Source organism: Primulina eburnea, chromosome 5 (assembly GCF_022965805.1).
Source record: "Primulina eburnea isolate SZY01 chromosome 5, ASM2296580v1, whole genome shotgun sequence".
Classification (NCBI taxonomy): domain Eukaryota; kingdom Viridiplantae; phylum Streptophyta; class Magnoliopsida; order Lamiales; family Gesneriaceae; genus Primulina; species Primulina eburnea.
The window spans coordinates 27244490-27262075 of record NC_133105.1 but is presented as its reverse complement, the minus strand read 5'-3'; the positions used below and the strand labels follow the sequence as shown (position 1 = coordinate 27262075).

The following is a 17586-nucleotide window of genomic DNA, read 5'->3' as shown; positions in this document are numbered from 1 at the left end:
TAGACATATAATCAAAATTTTCAATGATAAAATTTGACTGGAAAATGTTGAAATGTCCAATCAAAGACTCGATTGTTTATGAGCCATCATTTTTAATAAAACTAAGTCATTAATTTTTGTTGTTAATTATCAGGTTCACTTTCGAACAAGTTTTTATAAGAATTTAGAATTTAGAGTGAGTCTCCTATGAGACCGTCTTATGGATCTTAATCTGTTAGATTGGTCAATCCTACCCATATTCACCATAAAAAGTAATGCTCTTAGCATAAAAAATAATATTTTTTCATGGATGACTCAAATAAGATATTCGTTTCACAAATACGACCCGTGAGACTGTCTCGTCTCATACAAGTTTTTGTCAAGAATTTAATATTAATTGTTTTATATATAATTCGAGACTTGATTATAACGAAATCAGACGTTCACAACTCAATCAAGGTGCTCACCAACGTACGCCATATAAACATTTAAACTTTCTTTAGTTAATTGTGGTTAAATAATTGATCGAACATTTAGAATAATATTTCACATTTATTCTATGGAATAAAAATATAATATCCTAAGATTATTTTATCTCACTTGCAGAAAACGTATTAAAATAACAATAATTATTTGATACTCAGAAATTTAAATGATATCAGTGTTCAATAATTAATTTGGTGCTGGAAGTAAGAACGTGCCAAATATAAGTAAGTTGGAAGGCAAAATCATTTGTTGAATATATAATTATTATATCCTTTCGGTTTCTACTAATAAATTCGTGACTAATGTAATAATATGTAAATTATGTTATTAAAATAAATCGTCATTAAAATAAATCTCATATGACAATAGAATCGAACTATTAATATAATCGATGATGTGCTTGGTTAAATCAAATAATCTCAACGGCAAATATACAATATTCTTGCTTATTACGTTGAGGCATAAAATTGTAAGTCATATATTTCATTTTCAAAATCAATTATAGGAATTGACACGAAACCCACATTTTGCTAAAATTCAATTTGAGTGAGTCTCGTGTGAGATCGTCTCACGGATCTTAATTTATGAGACGGGTCAACCCTACCCATATTCACAATAAAAAGTAGTACTCTTAGCATAAAAAAATATACTTTTTCATGGATGACCCAAATAAGAGATTCGTTTCACAAATACGACCCGTGAGATCGTTTCAGACAAGTTTTTGCCAATTTAATAAGTATCTTGTTGTGCAGCTGTCACTACTCATATAATACTCGGATAACGAATTGCTCATACTTTCTCGACTTTGATTATGACGTGTTTATTAAGCCTCTTGTTCATATTCTTGATGTTCTTCATTGGAAAAATCAAGACATAGTCATCGATATTGAATGAAAGAAAATCGCGGTGCTTGAACTCGGGTGGCATGATGCCCTTTCCCTTTCATTTGCCACCACTACGACTTGATCCGGCTCCAGCCATTTGTATAAATTTGAAATTGAAGTAATTATAAAAAGAAATAAACAATTGACAATAAACTAATAATCGAGACTTGGTATTTTGATAATCAAGAAACAATTGAGAATTAGAGATTGAGAGAAAAATTGTTTGAAAAAATTGAAGGGGTGGGGAGTATTTATACAAAAAATTTCGGACAAAAAAAAATTTTCAAAGGTCAACTCACCGGTCTGGGTTCGGGCAGACCTGACAGGTTTGTTCGTTTCACAACGGCCACGTCATCGTGGCCGTTGATTTAAAACAATTGTTTTTATATATAAAAAAATAACGGTCGAACCGTCGGTCGACAATGATCACGTAATCATGATTATAGATCTGTAACGGTCACTTGATTAACAGATCGTGATTGTTCATCTAAAATATATATAAAAAATTGGTCAACGCGTCGGATCAAACCTGTCCAACCCGACGAATCAATGAGTTTACACTCGTAAACCATAATGTGACCGATTTAGGGAGGTTCTTGGCCACGGTTGTAAGGTCCGAGATTATAAAAATGATATTTTTTTTATCCGAGATTATTGAATTAGAGAATTATGGAGTGTTGAATTATATTCCAAGATGTTTGCAATTATTTAGGATTGAATTGAATTGAAAAGATTGAATAGGGACTGATTTGCAAATAGTGAAGATTTGAGGAGCTCAAGTGCAATTAGCACTTGAGGACACTTGTCATGCCATGCTTAATTGATATATATACATGTGAAAATCCCTCATTTCCATCAGAAAGAAGACCGAAAGATTCAGAAGAAATTCACAAATTTTCCTAAAGCCTAGAATTGTGATTTTGTACAATCCGTTTATCCGATTTTGAATCCGAACATGGTTATGAGATACTCTCGTCGATAGCTACTACAGGACGTAAGTTTTATTGAGTTTTGTTATCCTTTGAAATTATGATATTGGAGAAATTATTATTTGATCATTATTATGTGTTCTGGGAATACTACACATTGTAGAATCGAAGCCAGATCGAAGAACAGATTGATTATGAAATTGTTATGATTTTCTGATTATACCGATTGAAACTGGGACAGATTTGGATTATGAATTGATTATGGATTATATCAGATATGGGTTATGATTTGTAATTAATATCTGGTGAGGTTGTATTGACAAGAATATTCATATTGTTCCGTTAAACCGTTGATTTGAATTAAATCCAGATTAATCAGATTCAGTGTTGAATTGAAAAGGGAGTGAATTATTGATATTGTGCCTGTTTTATATTGATATTACCAGATTGGGAATGGACCGAGATAGAGTCGGGACTTTTTCTTCTTCGTCAGACCGAGAAGATAAAGGTATAAATTAATGTTGAGTTGGGATTGCACAACTCGAGTGAGGTTTGACTCGAGCTTCCCTAAATCACATACTATACTTTATTGCATTGATATTTGCATTGAGTTGACTGATGTACTTGTTTTCTTGATTATAGATAGCAGGTATCAGATGAGTAATCTTGTGACAGAAGTTCCTGATAGTGGTGGAATCGCCACGGGAACATTGCACGATGTCTCAAGATAACGATATTAGCGATAGAACTACAGTCTATGACGGATTAGGTCAGGACACCGGATGTTTGGTTATATCGAGTAAATAAAATTGGAATTTCTCTATTACGGAAATCGATATAGGAACACCATAATTGGTTATATCGGAATTCGATATAGGAACACCATATTTGGTTATATCGAGTAATAGGATCAGAGTTCCTTCTATTACGGAATTCGATATAGGAACACCACATTTGGAAACCGGGATCCCTAGGCTAGGATTGAATCCAGTCTAAAACGTAAAGTCACGAGTTTGAGTGACAGTTATATCGATTGATATTGATGGATGTTTAATTATGTTCCTGATATTGATACATGCTTAGAATATTATTTATTCTTGATATTGAATTATGTTCTGGATCAGGGTACATGTTTAGAATATGACTTATTCTGATTATTGATTCATATCATGATTTTGATATAGGATATGATTTGCTGTCTTATGCTTTTATATTGTTTATATGATGGCATGTATACATGATTTATACTGGGATATTTATATCTCACCGGAGATATCCGGCTGTTGTCTTGTTTGTATGTGTGCATGACAACAGGTGGGACATGATCAGGGTCAAGAAGAGAGCGAGGCTGGACTAGATAGCGTGGAGATCCGGGTTTCAGAAGCAACTTAGGATTCAGTACTGATATGTAGTTGAACCTAGTTGAATTATTGTAGGTCATACAATAATTGTATGTCATGTTTAATATGTAATTTGAATCTAATTACATTATGTTTCCGCTGTGTATTTTAGAAAAAAAAAATTTAGACCCTGTTTATTATAAATGATTAAATAATTCCTAAAGACGATTAAGGAATGAATAAGCGTCCAGGTCCCCACAACAGGTGGTATCAGAGCTGTAGGTCCTTGAACTATAGGTTCCTTAGCACTGAGATAGAGAAGAGTGAGCGGGGTAGAATGAGTTTTCTTTCCTTGCATGTGATTGCTAGCATGTGATTGATTATAATGTGGAATTACATTGTGTATGCTAGCATGATACTATGTTCTACTGCCTGGATTTATATGGCACATGAGTAAATATAATGTTGAAATTACATTGTATATACTAAAATTTCAGTATGTTTTTACTGTATATGAAGCTACATGTTACCTGAATATCTGAGTTTATTTGGTAATATGTATTATTGGAAACTGGATCAGAACCAATTCTTGATCAGAAGTAAGCTGATCAGGATTGGGATTGAGACAGATTTGTCTCCTGTTACTACTAACAGCTGTGATTATCAGATATTCCTCTTAGAAGGATTCTAGAAAGAGGTAGTACTTCGTCTGATCAGATAGATGTATCAGAAACTCAGATGGAAGTAAAGCTGAGAGAGTTCCAGTAACTGCAGCCGCCGATTCTGACTGGTATCGAGACGTCGGAAGATTGTGAGAACTGGCTTGATGACATAGAAATACTGTTCGATTTACTTGATTGTACAGATGAACAGAGAGTTAAACTGGTGCCCCATCAGTTACAAGAGGCCGCAAGGAGTTGGTGGATTACAACCAAAGGAATATTAGAACTACGTGGTACTGTGATCACATGGGAAGTCTTTAAAGCTGAATTTTATCGAAGATTTTTCTCAGGATCGTACCGAGAGGACAAGAAAGTAGAATTTAAGAATTTAAGCCAAGGTCAACTGAATATTGAAGGGTATGTTGATAAATTCTCTACTCTACTGTGTTTTGCTCCTCATGTAGCTGGGAATGATGAAGCTGTAACGGCTCAGTTCATTAGAGGATTGAACTCGGAGATAGTTGCATTGATGAATATGCAGCGGCCGTACCATTTTGTTGATATCCTGAGTAGAGCGAAGAGAGCGGAGACAAGTCTGATTAGACAACTAAAAAGGTTGTGTGCGGTGCAACCCCAGACAGAGCAACCTTCTCTCCGGGTTGATCGCGGTAATACGAGTGGAAAGCAGGATTTGCTGAAAGCTCGAAAGAAGCCATTCAAGAAAGTAGGAAGTGGACTGAGTGGTTCATCTAGCTCCAGTGGTTCTAGCCCGAGTTATACTGGAGTTTATTGCAGGAATTGCGGTGGAAGACATTACACGGAGCAATGCCAAGGAGTGACTGGTAGGTGCAATATCTGTAAACAGCAAGGACATTTTGCTAAAGCTTGTCCACAGAGGGGTTCCCGAAGATTTCAGGGAGCAGGATCATCTGGATGTGGTGATCGAGGAACAGACCCAGGACACACTTGATAACTTAATGGCAGGTACTGTTCTTTTATGATTATGATGCATATGTATTAATATATACGAATGGATTCTTGATGTTATCTTTGACTGAGTTACATTGATATATGTTGTACCTGTTGGGTCTGTATTACTGAAGTATTGACCTTATACCTTTTGGGGGGAAAGAATTATAGTAGTGAATTCTGTGATATATTATATACGACAATAAGTTGAGAATGAGATTGAATTAGACTAGCTTGTACTTGTATTGTCTGATGATGACTGCGTGATTGATATTGATATATCGAACAAGTACAGAGCTATTTTAGATTCTTGCCAGGAGATGGTAAGATTCGGACCTGAAATGGCCAAAGAATGAATGATATACGGTAAAGATTCTTGATTTTGAATTCCTTGATATCCGTATTATATATGATTCGATGATTATCGAAAGGAATGGAGTAATTCCTCGTATATACGTTGATTACTGAAGAGCCTATCATGAATGGATTCACTAGTAGCAAGAAGTTTGCTATAGTCTTTCAGATGAGATTTCAGGGTTGTTCTGTATCTGGGAGAATGATTTCAGCCTTGATGTGATTCCAGGTATGGGTTTCATTTTAGAATTTCTTATAGACTGATACTGATTGAATTGAGAGAATTGAGATATCAGTTGAAATATGTATTGCCTAAAGAGTTAGAGTTACATCTGATTATATGTTTCTCTGTAAAGTACTTCAGTTCCGTTTATGGGTTGATAAATCCTGTGCTCGAAAGTGTTCTGATGATTTTATGCTCGGTTTATCTGTGACATTTTGATATATTCGCAGCATATGATTGATTGAACTGAACAATTGAAATGGTATTGAATGTTCTGGGAACTGAGATTGTTGTTAACAGAAATGTTCGGATATGAATTTTGATTGCAACCGATTGTATTCAGAGTCTGTAATATCTGAAGATAGTATACTGATTGATTGTAGCACTATGAAACCGTGATCAGTGGCTTAGAACGACATTGACTATGACAGAATTTTCGAAATGTCAGAAATTTCGTTCTATGCAGTTATTAGATCAGTATTGCGTATTGATATTTTGAATATGATCCGATATTATTATCATTCTGAGTCCGTGTTTGATACCGATTGTTATGAACCGTTGAGCTTATATACAGTTCAGTCGTGTCAGAACTGATTTTGAAGATTAAAGCAGTTCAGAAGTTTGATCAGACTGTTCAGAACTTGATTTTGATAGTCAGAACCGAATACCAGGTATTGTCAGATGCACACAGTAGTAGATTCAGTATTATTCTGGTAACAAGAAATGTGTGATAATTCGGATAGAAATCAGTTATGTCAGAATTTGTATTGAAATGTCTCAATCGCTGACAGATGAAGACAGAAAGATAGAAACTTTCAGATTAATGATCTTGATTATTTATTTCTAAATAGAAATGGGAGTACATTTCTAAGGATTGTGTGATGACACTACTGTAATCTTGCTAAGATAGTGATTGTGATTGAACGATTGTCCAAATCTGTACATGTGATATTCTACAGGAAGAGGTACAGACATGACCAGATGATGGGGACTTATGTCAGAAACGGAGGTTAGATTGTATTAAATGCCAAAGTTAATTATGTCACACTGTGATTTTCGTTTGATTGTGTACTTTGGCAGAACGTATAGCATGATTTTTAATCTATAAATGATAAATTGAAACGATAGTAGGAACGAACTATCTAAATACTGGAGGATATCCAGGAACTGTAGTGCTGGATTTTAGCACTAATTGACATGATTGATTGTCAGTTATGAATTTTCGTACAACGAGAGCTATCAGATGAGTATTGAGATGTTGTACAGTGAGAACTTTCAATTTCCGTGGTATGGAGATTTATATTTCGATAATACTTGAGACTGAATCTGATAGGATCGGAGATCAGATAAAGAAAATGAAATCAACGCAGAATAAACGGATTAAATATACCAATGTCGGATGATGACTGTTAGTATTTGAAACCGAAGATTGAGTATGTTTTTGAATGGGATTAACAGATAATGATATTGATTGTTTTGAATTGTTGATTGGTGTATACGGATGTTGTATAGCCAATAGGGGCGATTGATTCCATCACAAGTTATTTCGAGTAGGATTATGATATTATACTCCTTGGATGATTATTCCTGTCCGGAATCAGAGATTCATGAAAGAAAGATATTTCCGGATGAAAAATATTTCGCTGTTGGAAGTACAGTACAGTCGTTGGGACATCGAAGAGGATAACTGAAAGACAGAATCTGATATGAGATTGAAATTTCAGAATTGATTCATTGAGATACGATTTCTGATTTACCTCTTGTATACGTTTCGTGTTGATATCTGACTTGATTACCTGTGATTTCGAGGACGAAATCGTATCTTAGAGGGGGAGAATTGTAAGGTCCGAGATTATAAAAATGATATTTTTTTAAACCGAGATTATTGAATTAGAGAATTATGGAGTGTTGAATTATATTCCAAGATGTTTGCAATTATTTAGGATTGAATTGAATTGAAAAGATTGAATAGAGACCGATTTGCAAATAGTGAAGATTTCAGGAGCTAAAGTGCAATTAGCACTTGAGGACACTTGTCATGCCATGCTTAATTGATATATATACATGTAAAAATCCCTCATTTCCATCAGAAAGAAGACCGAAAGATTCAGAAGAAATTCACAAATTTTCCTAAAGCCTAGAATTGTGATTTTGTACAATCCGTTTATCCGATTTTGAATCCGAACATGGTTATGAGATCCTCTCGTCGATAGCTACTACAGGACGAAAGTTTTATTGAGTTTTGTTATCATTTGAAATTATGATATTGGAGAAATTATTATTTGATCATTATTATGTGTTCTGGGAATACTACACATCGTAGAATCGAAACCAGATCGAAGAACAGACTGATTATGAAATTGTTATGATTTTCTCATTATACCGATTGAAATTGGGACAGATTTGAATTATGAATTGATTATGGATTATATCAGATATGGGTTATGATTTGTAATTAATATCTGGTGAGGTTGTATTGACAAGAATATTCAGATTGTTCCGTTAAACCGTTGATTTGAATTAAATCCAGATTAATCAGATTCAGTGTTGAATTGAGAAGGGAGTTAATTATTGATATTGTGCCTGTTTTATATTGATATTACCAGATTGAGAATGGAACGAGATAGAGTCGGGACTTTTTCTTCTTCGTCAGACCGAGAAGATAAAGGTATAAAGTAATGTTGAGTTGGGATTGCACAACTCGAGTGAGGTTTGACTCGAGCTTTCCCTAAATCACATACTTTACTTTATTACATTGATATTTGCATTGAGTTGACTGATGTACTTGTTTTCTTGATTATAGATAGCAAGTATCAGATAAGTAATCTTGTGACAGAAGTTCCTGATAGTGGTGGAATCGCCACGGGAACATTGCACGATGTCTCAAGATAACGATATTAGCGATAGAACTACAGTCTATGACGGATAGGTCAGGACACCGGATGTTTGGTTATATCGAGTAAATAGAATTGGAATCTCTCTATTACGGAAATCGATATAGGAACACCATAATTGGTTATATCGGAATTCGATATAGGAACACCATATTTAGGTTATATCGAGTAATAGGATCAGAGTTCCTTCTATTACGGAATTCGATATAGGAACACCACATTTGGAAACCGGGATCCCTAGGCTAGAATTGAATCCAGTCTAAAACGTAGAGTCACGAGTTTGAGTGACAGTTATATCGATTGATATTGATGGATGTTGAATTATGTTCCTGATATTGATACATGCTTAGAATATTATTTATTCTTGATATTGAATTATGTTCCGGATCAGGGTACATGTTTAGAATATGACTTATTCTGATTATTGATTCATATCATGATTTTGATATAGGATATGATTTGCTGTCTTATGCTTTTATATTGTTTATATGATGGCATGTATACATGATTTATACTGGGATATTTATATCTCACCGGAGTTATCCGGATGTTGTCTTGTTTGTATGTGTGCATGACAACAGGTGGGACATGATCAGAGTCAAGAAGAGAGCGAGGCTGGACTAGATAGCGTGGAGATCCGGGTTTCAGAAGCAACTTAGGATTCAGCACTGATATGTAGTTGAACCTAGTTGATTTATTGTAGGTCATACAATAATTGTATGTTATGTTTAATATGTAATTTGAATCTAATTACATTATGTTTCCGCTGTGTATTTTAGAAAAAAATTTTAGACCCTGTTTATTATAAATGATTAAATAATTCCTAAAGACGATTAAGGAATGAATTAGCGTCCGGGTCCCCACAACGGTAATGAGTCAAATCTGTTGACTGGTTTCGGTTCGGGTCCGAGTTTGACCCGACCTTTGGCCAAGTCTACGTGTTGTCGGGAAAAAACCAATTATCTTTGGTTCAGTAAAAAAGATGATAAGTGATTATTTATTAAATGATAATTTTTTATTATTTCTATTTTAAAAAATAAAAAATAAAGCGTAATGTAATTATCACCAAGTCAAACATTATTTTATTTGATCATGAAAATAATTATTTAAATTTTAAAACCTAAAACGATAGCTCAGTGTTAGTTTTTAAATATGATTATGACGTTTATCTAATCTAAATGACTAAATCCATGTAGAAGAAAGGGTAATTTTGCAATGTTTGGATTATTTCTTAATATTTTTTGAAAATAATTCGTACCCAGCACTTTTTGCTTGATAAAATTTATAATTTGTTGCAATGATGCAGTATTAATTTTTTTTAACTATTTCGCAATCCAAATACGATATTTTGATACTTCTTTCGATATAAATAAAATATTGTACTCGACAAACCATATATTCCTTATAATTTATGATAATCAAACGATATCGATTATAAAATCGAATGCTTATCGTTTTACGAAAATTAGAGAATCACAAAGTGTCGTACCTCGATTGGACGATCGTCGCACCTCAAGTTAATTTTTTTTAAATTTAAAAAAGTGGAAGATTTTATTTGATAAATATTATTAAAAATACATATAAACTAGTATGTTGACTGAAATTTAAAATTTTCAATTAAAATGTAAAAAAAATACTATAAATATTTTAAAAAATAATAATCGGATTGAATAGGAAAAACAGTGTATAAAAGTGGAGTGGTTCCACTTGTATGCCCGTAATATCACATTCTTCGTGTTCTCCGCCACCCTCTTCTCGTTCCCCGTCGATCCATTTTCAGATCCATTTCCCTTCTCATCTTGATCGTACAGAAATGGCGTCTTTCGCTGCTTCCTCTGTTATTATCTCTTCTGTTTCTTGTACATTCAAGCAAAATCAGGTTACAATCTGCGATGTCTGTTTCTTGGATTGGGCCTGGAGTGTATTTTTAAGTGTTTTCTTTTTGTTTTGTCTGCGTACATTCTGTTTAGTTTTGGAACTTTGTTTGTGAAACTTTTTTTGTTCTTTTTTGGTTGATTTTCTTATGAAATTCTGGAATTGGGAATCTGTGGAAAGATTTTTAAGCGTTGCATGTTATGATCCTGATTTTTGATTAGCGTATTCTAATAGATTGTCGGTATTTGGACAAAAATTCATTTATCATGTTATTTCTGTCCCAGTGATTAAATTCCATCTTTTTAGTCCATTAAAAGAGAACTTTGTTAATGCTAATACTCTTGGGAATTTTCCACTTCTTTCCACTTTTCAAAAAATTCATGGGTTCTGTTGTCGACGATTTCTTGATGAATTTTGTATTGGAGGCATTACTTTAGGCTATTTGAGCTTGCATTTATTTCCACCAATTCATGATCGATCAACTCTGTTTAAGATGATGGTTTCACATATGATCAACAGCTCTCAAATCTGAGGAAGGCATCACTAAAGGGCTTCCTGAATTGGAAACGTCCCGCCCTCCATTTCCGAGTTTCCTGCGCGGTATGTTTTTATATGATTATTATCAGTTCTTCACCATATTAAGCTTTATCATACTCTTCATGGCTTGCTTAAGTTTCTTGCTGTGAGACACTGCCGATTGAAGCAAGAAAAGAAATTGGAATCCTGTCAATCAACATTTGATTTAAACCACCAATTACAAGGAATCTCAAATTTTACATGAAGGGGCATATCTGGACAGGAATTAATTTCTTTATTCACTTGTGTATCTCTTACATGAGTTTCTTGCTGATTTGTTCGAGCAGGCCAAACCAGAAACGGTGAGCAAAGTGTGTGAAATTGTTAGAAAGCAACTGGCTCTTCCTGCTGATCGGGACGTCACCGGAGACTCAAAGTTCGCAACACTTGGTGCTGATTCTCTTGACACGGTAATCCTTAGCTCGAAATTAATTGGTACAAGGCAAACTTGTTTCTATCATCATTAGTCCTTTTGCTCGATTCTGTCATGCTGGAGACGTTACATTAACACAAACTGCTGGTTTTTTCAGGAAAATCTAAGGAATATCCTGTGTGATTACCATCATTCTTTTCTTAGTTGGTTTTCTTGACCTTTTTAGGTGGAGATAGTGATGGGGCTGGAGGAGGAATTCGGTATAAGCGTGGAGGAAGAAAGTGCCCAGAGTATCACCACCGTTCAAGATGCTGCAGATCTCATAGAGAAACTCATGGCTTGATACGGAAATGCTTATTAGCAACTGCAGATCTTTGGAGCTTCCTGCAAAGAATGTGTTGTGCTTGTTTAGCTTGTTTTGTTTACATTTTGTGGTAGGCTTGAATTGGGTTATGCCTAAATTACAGCTAATAATACTTGTTCTTCCTGTTTGGATTGAAGTTTGAGTAACTTGTATTCTCAAGTTTTAGCGAATATGAGGCAGATGCTTTTTTCCTATTGTGTTATAATGTGACAATTAAAGCAATAACACCACAGGAATCCATTTTCATTTGGTTTTAAAGTTTAAAAATGCTTACGTTTTCACGTAATCATCGTCTTTTGTAAATTATTTGATTTTTGTTTCTTTTGAACAACGTCCCAATCCGGGTGATTCTATGCTAAACTAGAAGAAAAACTCGGTGCATTTTTTGTACTAATATACCAAAAGTGTTTCGAGAAATCCACAATCCTGCTTGGATTACAAACCTGACGGAAAATGTATATCACAATAACTTGTTAAAAAAATTCATAAGTTTATACACACAACTCCATGCACATACACCGATACAAGACCACAAAATACACAGTTTATCTAATTGGATTCAAAGACTTTGGACTCGAGACAAATTTTGGATTCTGACTCAAGAGACCATGCTCAAGATGCACGATTTAACCATTCCTACTCACCACATTTAAGAAATCGCGTTTCCTTCAGGCGTTACATGATTAAAATACCCGGTGTCTGATACTGTGGCCTCTCCATCAGCAGCACTTGAAGACTTCAGCAATGGCCTGCGTATCATCCCAACTCATTGCTAGTTCGAGCCCATCTTCTTATATATTCCCACTTCGTCTAATCGAGCAACCAAATCCTTAAGACACCAGTTCATAATTATGTTATTCAGTCATATTTATACCCGATTGTTGCTTTGAGCACCTTGAACTCGCCACGAAAAGAATCGAATATACAGAGAGTTGAGAAACATAGTCAGTCCAAATCCTAGTCCTGATGCTATCAGAATCGATAAAACTGGTGACAAGTGAAGCTGCAGAATTAGCAATGAAAAGTAGGATAAGAAAAAAAGAGACATTAGTAGCAAACATGCACATTAGAGGATAAGTGTGCTCGGTTTCATTCATTCTCCTGTGTCACAAACTAGCTTTATTTTACGGGTTTTGCAAAAGGTTCAGATGAATAGAGCTGATTCACGAGTTTTTCAAACTAACTAAAATATTATTAAATTATTAAACTCAATGTTCGAATATACTTTGAAACAAATTTGAGATAAAATTAGCATGTTCCACAGCTCGTGATCTTTACTAAATAATTTTTTCATAAACATATTTCAAATTAATCAAGCTCGATCCAACTTGAAGTAAAATTCAAGCTTTGATTTAAGTTGAACTCAAATTCTCAGCTCCCCAAGAACGTTCGAGCTCAAGATCAAATTTAAACGGGACGAGAAGTATTTAGCTCACTTCAATTTGTTTCGGTTATTATGCCATACAGGTCAAAGAGAAATTATTGGCCCGAGGGACCAACAATCCTCCCAATCCAAACGGGAACAAGACAACAAAAAATAATTTTAGGTATGAGTTTGAGCTGTAATTAAATGATTCTCACCAGTGCATAGACAATATGGAGAATCAAGGCCAAAAGTGCAAACTCAACAGCTGTATAAGTCCATATGTACTCTTTAATAGCTGCACAACAAAAAAAAAGGTAAATTCCAAGATACAAACCAAACTAAACGTCACGGAGCATTTGCATACCTAGGATAACTGCAAAAACAGATCCCGTAAATCCCAACGTGAAAGCAAATGGCGCAGAAACTATAAGTGTGTTACTCTTCAAGTCAGGAAGCTGTAACGTAAAATAGAATGCTTTAGATATATAAAAATGTCATCCAGAATATGCATTGTCAGACGGCTTGGTTTGTACTTGATCTTCCAAAGGGAGGGGCGGTGGCATAATATGTAAGCGAACCAAATTAATTTCATCTTATTGCTAAATAACTTACCAATAACTGCTCAAGGAGGAAGAAATAGCAAATTGTGCTAATCAAGACGAGCACCACAAAGTCTTGCCAAGCACTGGATAAACCCATTGAAAAGACATAGTCAAGTTCCTTAAGCATTAATCTATAACCATATGTTAACCAAGAGGAAGAAATTTGGGTGTATTTGGTGTGACATGTATAAAATTATCAAAATACCATCGACACTTTTCAATAACAAGAATTTTGTTCATTAGAAATACATGCATCTATACTAGATATTAAGCAAAAGGTTTTCTTTGATATCTTTGGTTCCTCAACAACGAATTTACCAAAATAGCCATACTTCTTTTATTTCTATAAACAGGGTTAGAACTTAATTTTCTTTCATCATAAATAAAATTTTGAACCAACAAAAATAATCTGATTGTCACTGAAAAACATCAACAGCTTTTGGTATATCAAATTAATCTAACATAGACAAAAAAAACCAAACGATTCGCAACATGTAAGCATTGCAAGTGCAACGTAGCAAGTCCTAATAAAAGACGGTATCATAGTTGTCAATAGCGAGCGTCTCGCTATTGCGCGTAGCGACGCGAAGCCCCGTGGCTATGGGGCGCTACGCGCACTGTACTTTTAAGTAGCGAGCGCTATCGTAAAGCAAAACTACTATGGACTGTATTATGACATAATATTAATAGCAAACTTGATGAACTTCAATTGTCAAACAAAATAAGAATAGTGACAATCTGGAAGTATAAGCTTTTATGTGACAGAGAAAGATACCTAATCGAATTTTGTTGGCTCTGTTCCCGATTTTCTTCCTGAGTAGCATTTGGGACTCGAAGTATTATAACAGGTAAATTCGAAACTTCTTTCCCACAGACCTCACAAAAGGTGTTTCCTTTTGTGCTAAACCATTTTATCGCACATTCTTCATGCACCAGTTGGAGCGCACCTTTACAGCTGCATTCCATCTTGAGTGTGTTTCTTTCGTCACACGAATCAAGACAGATTCGGCAGACCGCTTCCTCTTCTGGAATCTCATGATCCTCCGTGACAGGTTCAGGTGTTATTTGATCTAATTTGCACAAAGCAATCAATTTCATAGATGGAAGGTCATGAAAGCTTTAGCCAAAAAACTCAAAAGTGCAATATCAAAATGAAGTACAGCCGAGAGAAATCATATTTAGAACTAACAGAGTATGCATGAAATTTACTGCGACAGATAAAAAGAGAAATAAAATAACATAGTGCATATTTATGCAACATACCAGCATCATTATCAGTAGCAAGATTTTCCTTGGTGGCAAAAGATGAAGATCTTACAATGACAAAATTCTTCCCAGGCATAGAGAGAGATCGTGAAACGGTAGCTTGAGATGTGCTTGCCTACAGTAAATATGCAAAATATTACGAAAGTTCAGCACACCTCTTATTTAATTTCTAGTCAATTTTAAGATATATAAACAGTAAATCATTTTCTTAGGTAATGGACTTGAAGGAAAGCCAGCCGATGAGGAACAGAGAAAGATAATTATTTTTTTTAATTTTATCCATCTAAAAATATTGGATGAGGTAAAGCAGTTCAACAAGGTAAAATAACCGAACTAACATTCCACAGTCCATTGAGTGAACAGCAATTTTTAAAGGTTATATTCATTACGTAGCGATGGAAACTTATGAACATTATAATCACAAAAAGATTTCAAAAATGGGCATCCAATCTTAACAAATAATTTTAATTCATATTCAACATATAAAGAACACAAATTTGAAAAAAAAAATGAAGGTATGCTTATAGACCTTTTCATCAATCTTTGTCACCAAACTTGAATGAGACATTCACATCAACCAAAAAGAGGTATATAACTCATATTACCTGAGTTTTTTGTCTTTCACTCGGTGCTATGGTCGATGAAGGGGTGGTGATCAAAGGGGACAAGTGTGATGCAGGAGTCACCGGAAGGGACGTACACATTTTCCAAGTCAAATTTCGCATGAGATTTCTCAAGGCGGGACTTTCAGGAGTTGCCTTAGAATCTGGATTTAGAAGATGACTTCTTTCACCATCTAATGTTGTCGTCCTTTTTTTAAAGCTTAAACCACGAAAATACCCTCCCGCTGAAGAATTTCCATTTAAGACACTTGGAGACTGAGGCAAACCCTTGCCAGTTTGGATGCTCGAAGTACTGGTAGTTCTTGGAGGTATTTGAAGAATTAAATCCAGACGACGATTGATAGGCCCTGAATTTGTCTTCGTATTCCTGGATTCATTGCCAAGACAGTGTACCTGTGTAAAGAAAGAAACTTTTCTCCAATATAACTTTGCTTCACATGACATAATCAAATAAAAAGAAACTTTAGAGTGTGTCAAGAAATAATATGCTTGACATGGTTGTCATGCCGAGGGACATGATTAATTCTCGAGTGCACATAAAAATGGCAATTATTTCAACCAAAAAGACCGCATCACTTTGTTCAGATCTGAACAATGATTAACATATATATAAATCAAAAACATGAGATTTACCAGACATTCACTGAGATTAATACAATAAATAAATAATTAAAACAAGGTGTCAGCAAGTAATATTATTTCTCTTCCATGTAAAGGAAACATGGGCACAGCCTTATGTTCACCAAAAATATCTAGTAGACGCCCTAGCTCCAAATTAGTAATCTGAGGTCCTTCATAGGGAGAAAATCTTCTCGACCAATTGACCCGCAAAACTTGGTTATAAATCAATATCTTCCTCTTTCTTGGTTTTTCCCCTTTCCAGAGAGCTCAAAAGAGTACCCTTTACGAGAATTGAAAAGCAATCTATTTAATAAAAATCAAACATGCAGAGTATTCCATTTTATCCGGATGACAACACGTATAAAAGACAACTTTCGACAATTTCAGCAAAAAGAAAGCTGTAATCTTGATAAAGAAACTCATTTACAAATATCCTCAAATCCAGACAACCCCTTGATCATATCTTAATAATTATGCTGACCGGTGATGTTTCTGCTATTTTATCCTCCGAAATTGCATTATCCATTCCATTTCCACCCGTTGCTAGTTTTGGATTCTCCATTTTCACAGAACAAGAGCCAAAATAATTGAGGAATACAATCAAGACTTTGGACAAATATGTGTCACACGATCGACAGAAAATTTGTAGGATATGTGCACAGCGGCGAAATTATCTTGTCCCCCTCTCGTCTCTCTGGAGAGAAAATAAGGTGATCTGAGGTCCGTACGAACGACCCACATCGGTGGCTGCTATTATCAAGAACGAAATAAAATGGCCCATGGCCATGTTGCGCTCTGCAATTTCCATTTGCTATTTTTACCAGACTTGTAATTAAATTTAATATATTTTTACAAAATTTAGTCAAAATTTTAATTTTTATAAAATTGATCTGTATGTTGAAAAATAATATTTAAAATATGTGTATTGAATATTTGAATGTTGAAATAAGAGTTGTAAATATTGAAAATTAGTATGTGATAATATAGGTGATAATGAATTTATTTTCGAATTATTTGTAAAGATTTTCTATAAATAGATCTCTCATTTGTGAAGAAAAACATAATTGAGTAGAGAGAAAAATATTATAAAGTGTGTAGTTTGGTAAATTTTGAGAGTTTGAGATTTTTACTTTTTACCATAAATTTTTACTTTTTCACAACACGTTATCAGCACGAAGCTCTAAAAGTCCTACATATTTT

The 17586-nt window shown here is 34.5% G+C and overlaps 2 protein-coding genes across 3 annotated transcripts; one reads left to right on the top strand and one right to left on the bottom strand.

Moving 5' to 3' along the window:
- The first annotated feature begins 10403 nt into the window (after positions 1-10403).
- On the top strand, positions 10404-12102 carry LOC140833151 (acyl carrier protein 1, chloroplastic-like). 2 transcript variants are annotated; one of them, XM_073197616.1, is made up of 4 exons: positions 10404-10599; positions 11115-11195; positions 11459-11581; positions 11771-12102. In XM_073197616.1, exons 1-4 carry the CDS (start codon positions 10432-10434, stop codon positions 11885-11887), a joined length of 489 nt encoding a protein of 162 aa, XP_073053717.1. In that variant the 5' UTR covers positions 10404-10431; the 3' UTR covers positions 11888-12102. The 2 variants fall into 2 exon arrangements, with proteins under 2 accessions (XP_073053717.1, XP_073053716.1); XM_073197615.1 differs by having other exon boundaries at positions 10419-10614.
- Positions 12103-12338: 236 nt separating this feature from the next.
- Positions 12339-17171, bottom strand: LOC140833150 (uncharacterized). Its single transcript, XM_073197614.1, has 8 exons — positions 16868-17171; positions 15748-16158; positions 15140-15257; positions 14652-14946; positions 13887-13959; positions 13639-13729; positions 13490-13569; positions 12339-12911 (listed from the first exon to the last, which is right to left on the bottom strand). The coding sequence occupies exons 1-8, from the start codon at positions 16946-16948 to the stop codon at positions 12777-12779; spliced, it is 1284 nt and encodes a 427-aa protein (XP_073053715.1). The 5' UTR covers positions 16949-17171; the 3' UTR covers positions 12339-12776.
- Between the last annotated feature and the right edge of the window lie 415 nt (positions 17172-17586).

Excerpts from the sequence above, each read along its gene's own strand:
- LOC140833151 (XM_073197615.1), top strand. The coding sequence starts at position 10,432 with ATGCCCGTAATATCACATTCTTCGTGTTCTCCGCCACCCTCTTCTCGT. Across the intron at positions 10,615-11,114 it reads ATCAGGTTACAATCTGCGAT|CTCTCAAATCTGAGGAAGGC; the intron begins GTCTGTTTCTTG and ends TATGATCAACAG. Across the intron at positions 11,196-11,458 it reads ATTTCCGAGTTTCCTGCGCG|GCCAAACCAGAAACGGTGAG; the intron begins GTATGTTTTTAT and ends TTGTTCGAGCAG.
- LOC140833150 (XM_073197614.1), bottom strand. The coding sequence starts at position 16,948 with ATGGAGAATCCAAAACTAGCAACGGGTGGAAATGGAATGGATAATGCA. Across the intron at positions 16,159-16,867 it reads AAATAGCAGAAACATCACCG|GTACACTGTCTTGGCAATGA; the intron begins GTCAGCATAATT and ends TTCTTTACACAG. Across the intron at positions 14,947-15,139 it reads TGCTACTGATAATGATGCTG|ATCAAATAACACCTGAACCT; the intron begins GTATGTTGCATA and ends TGTGCAAATTAG.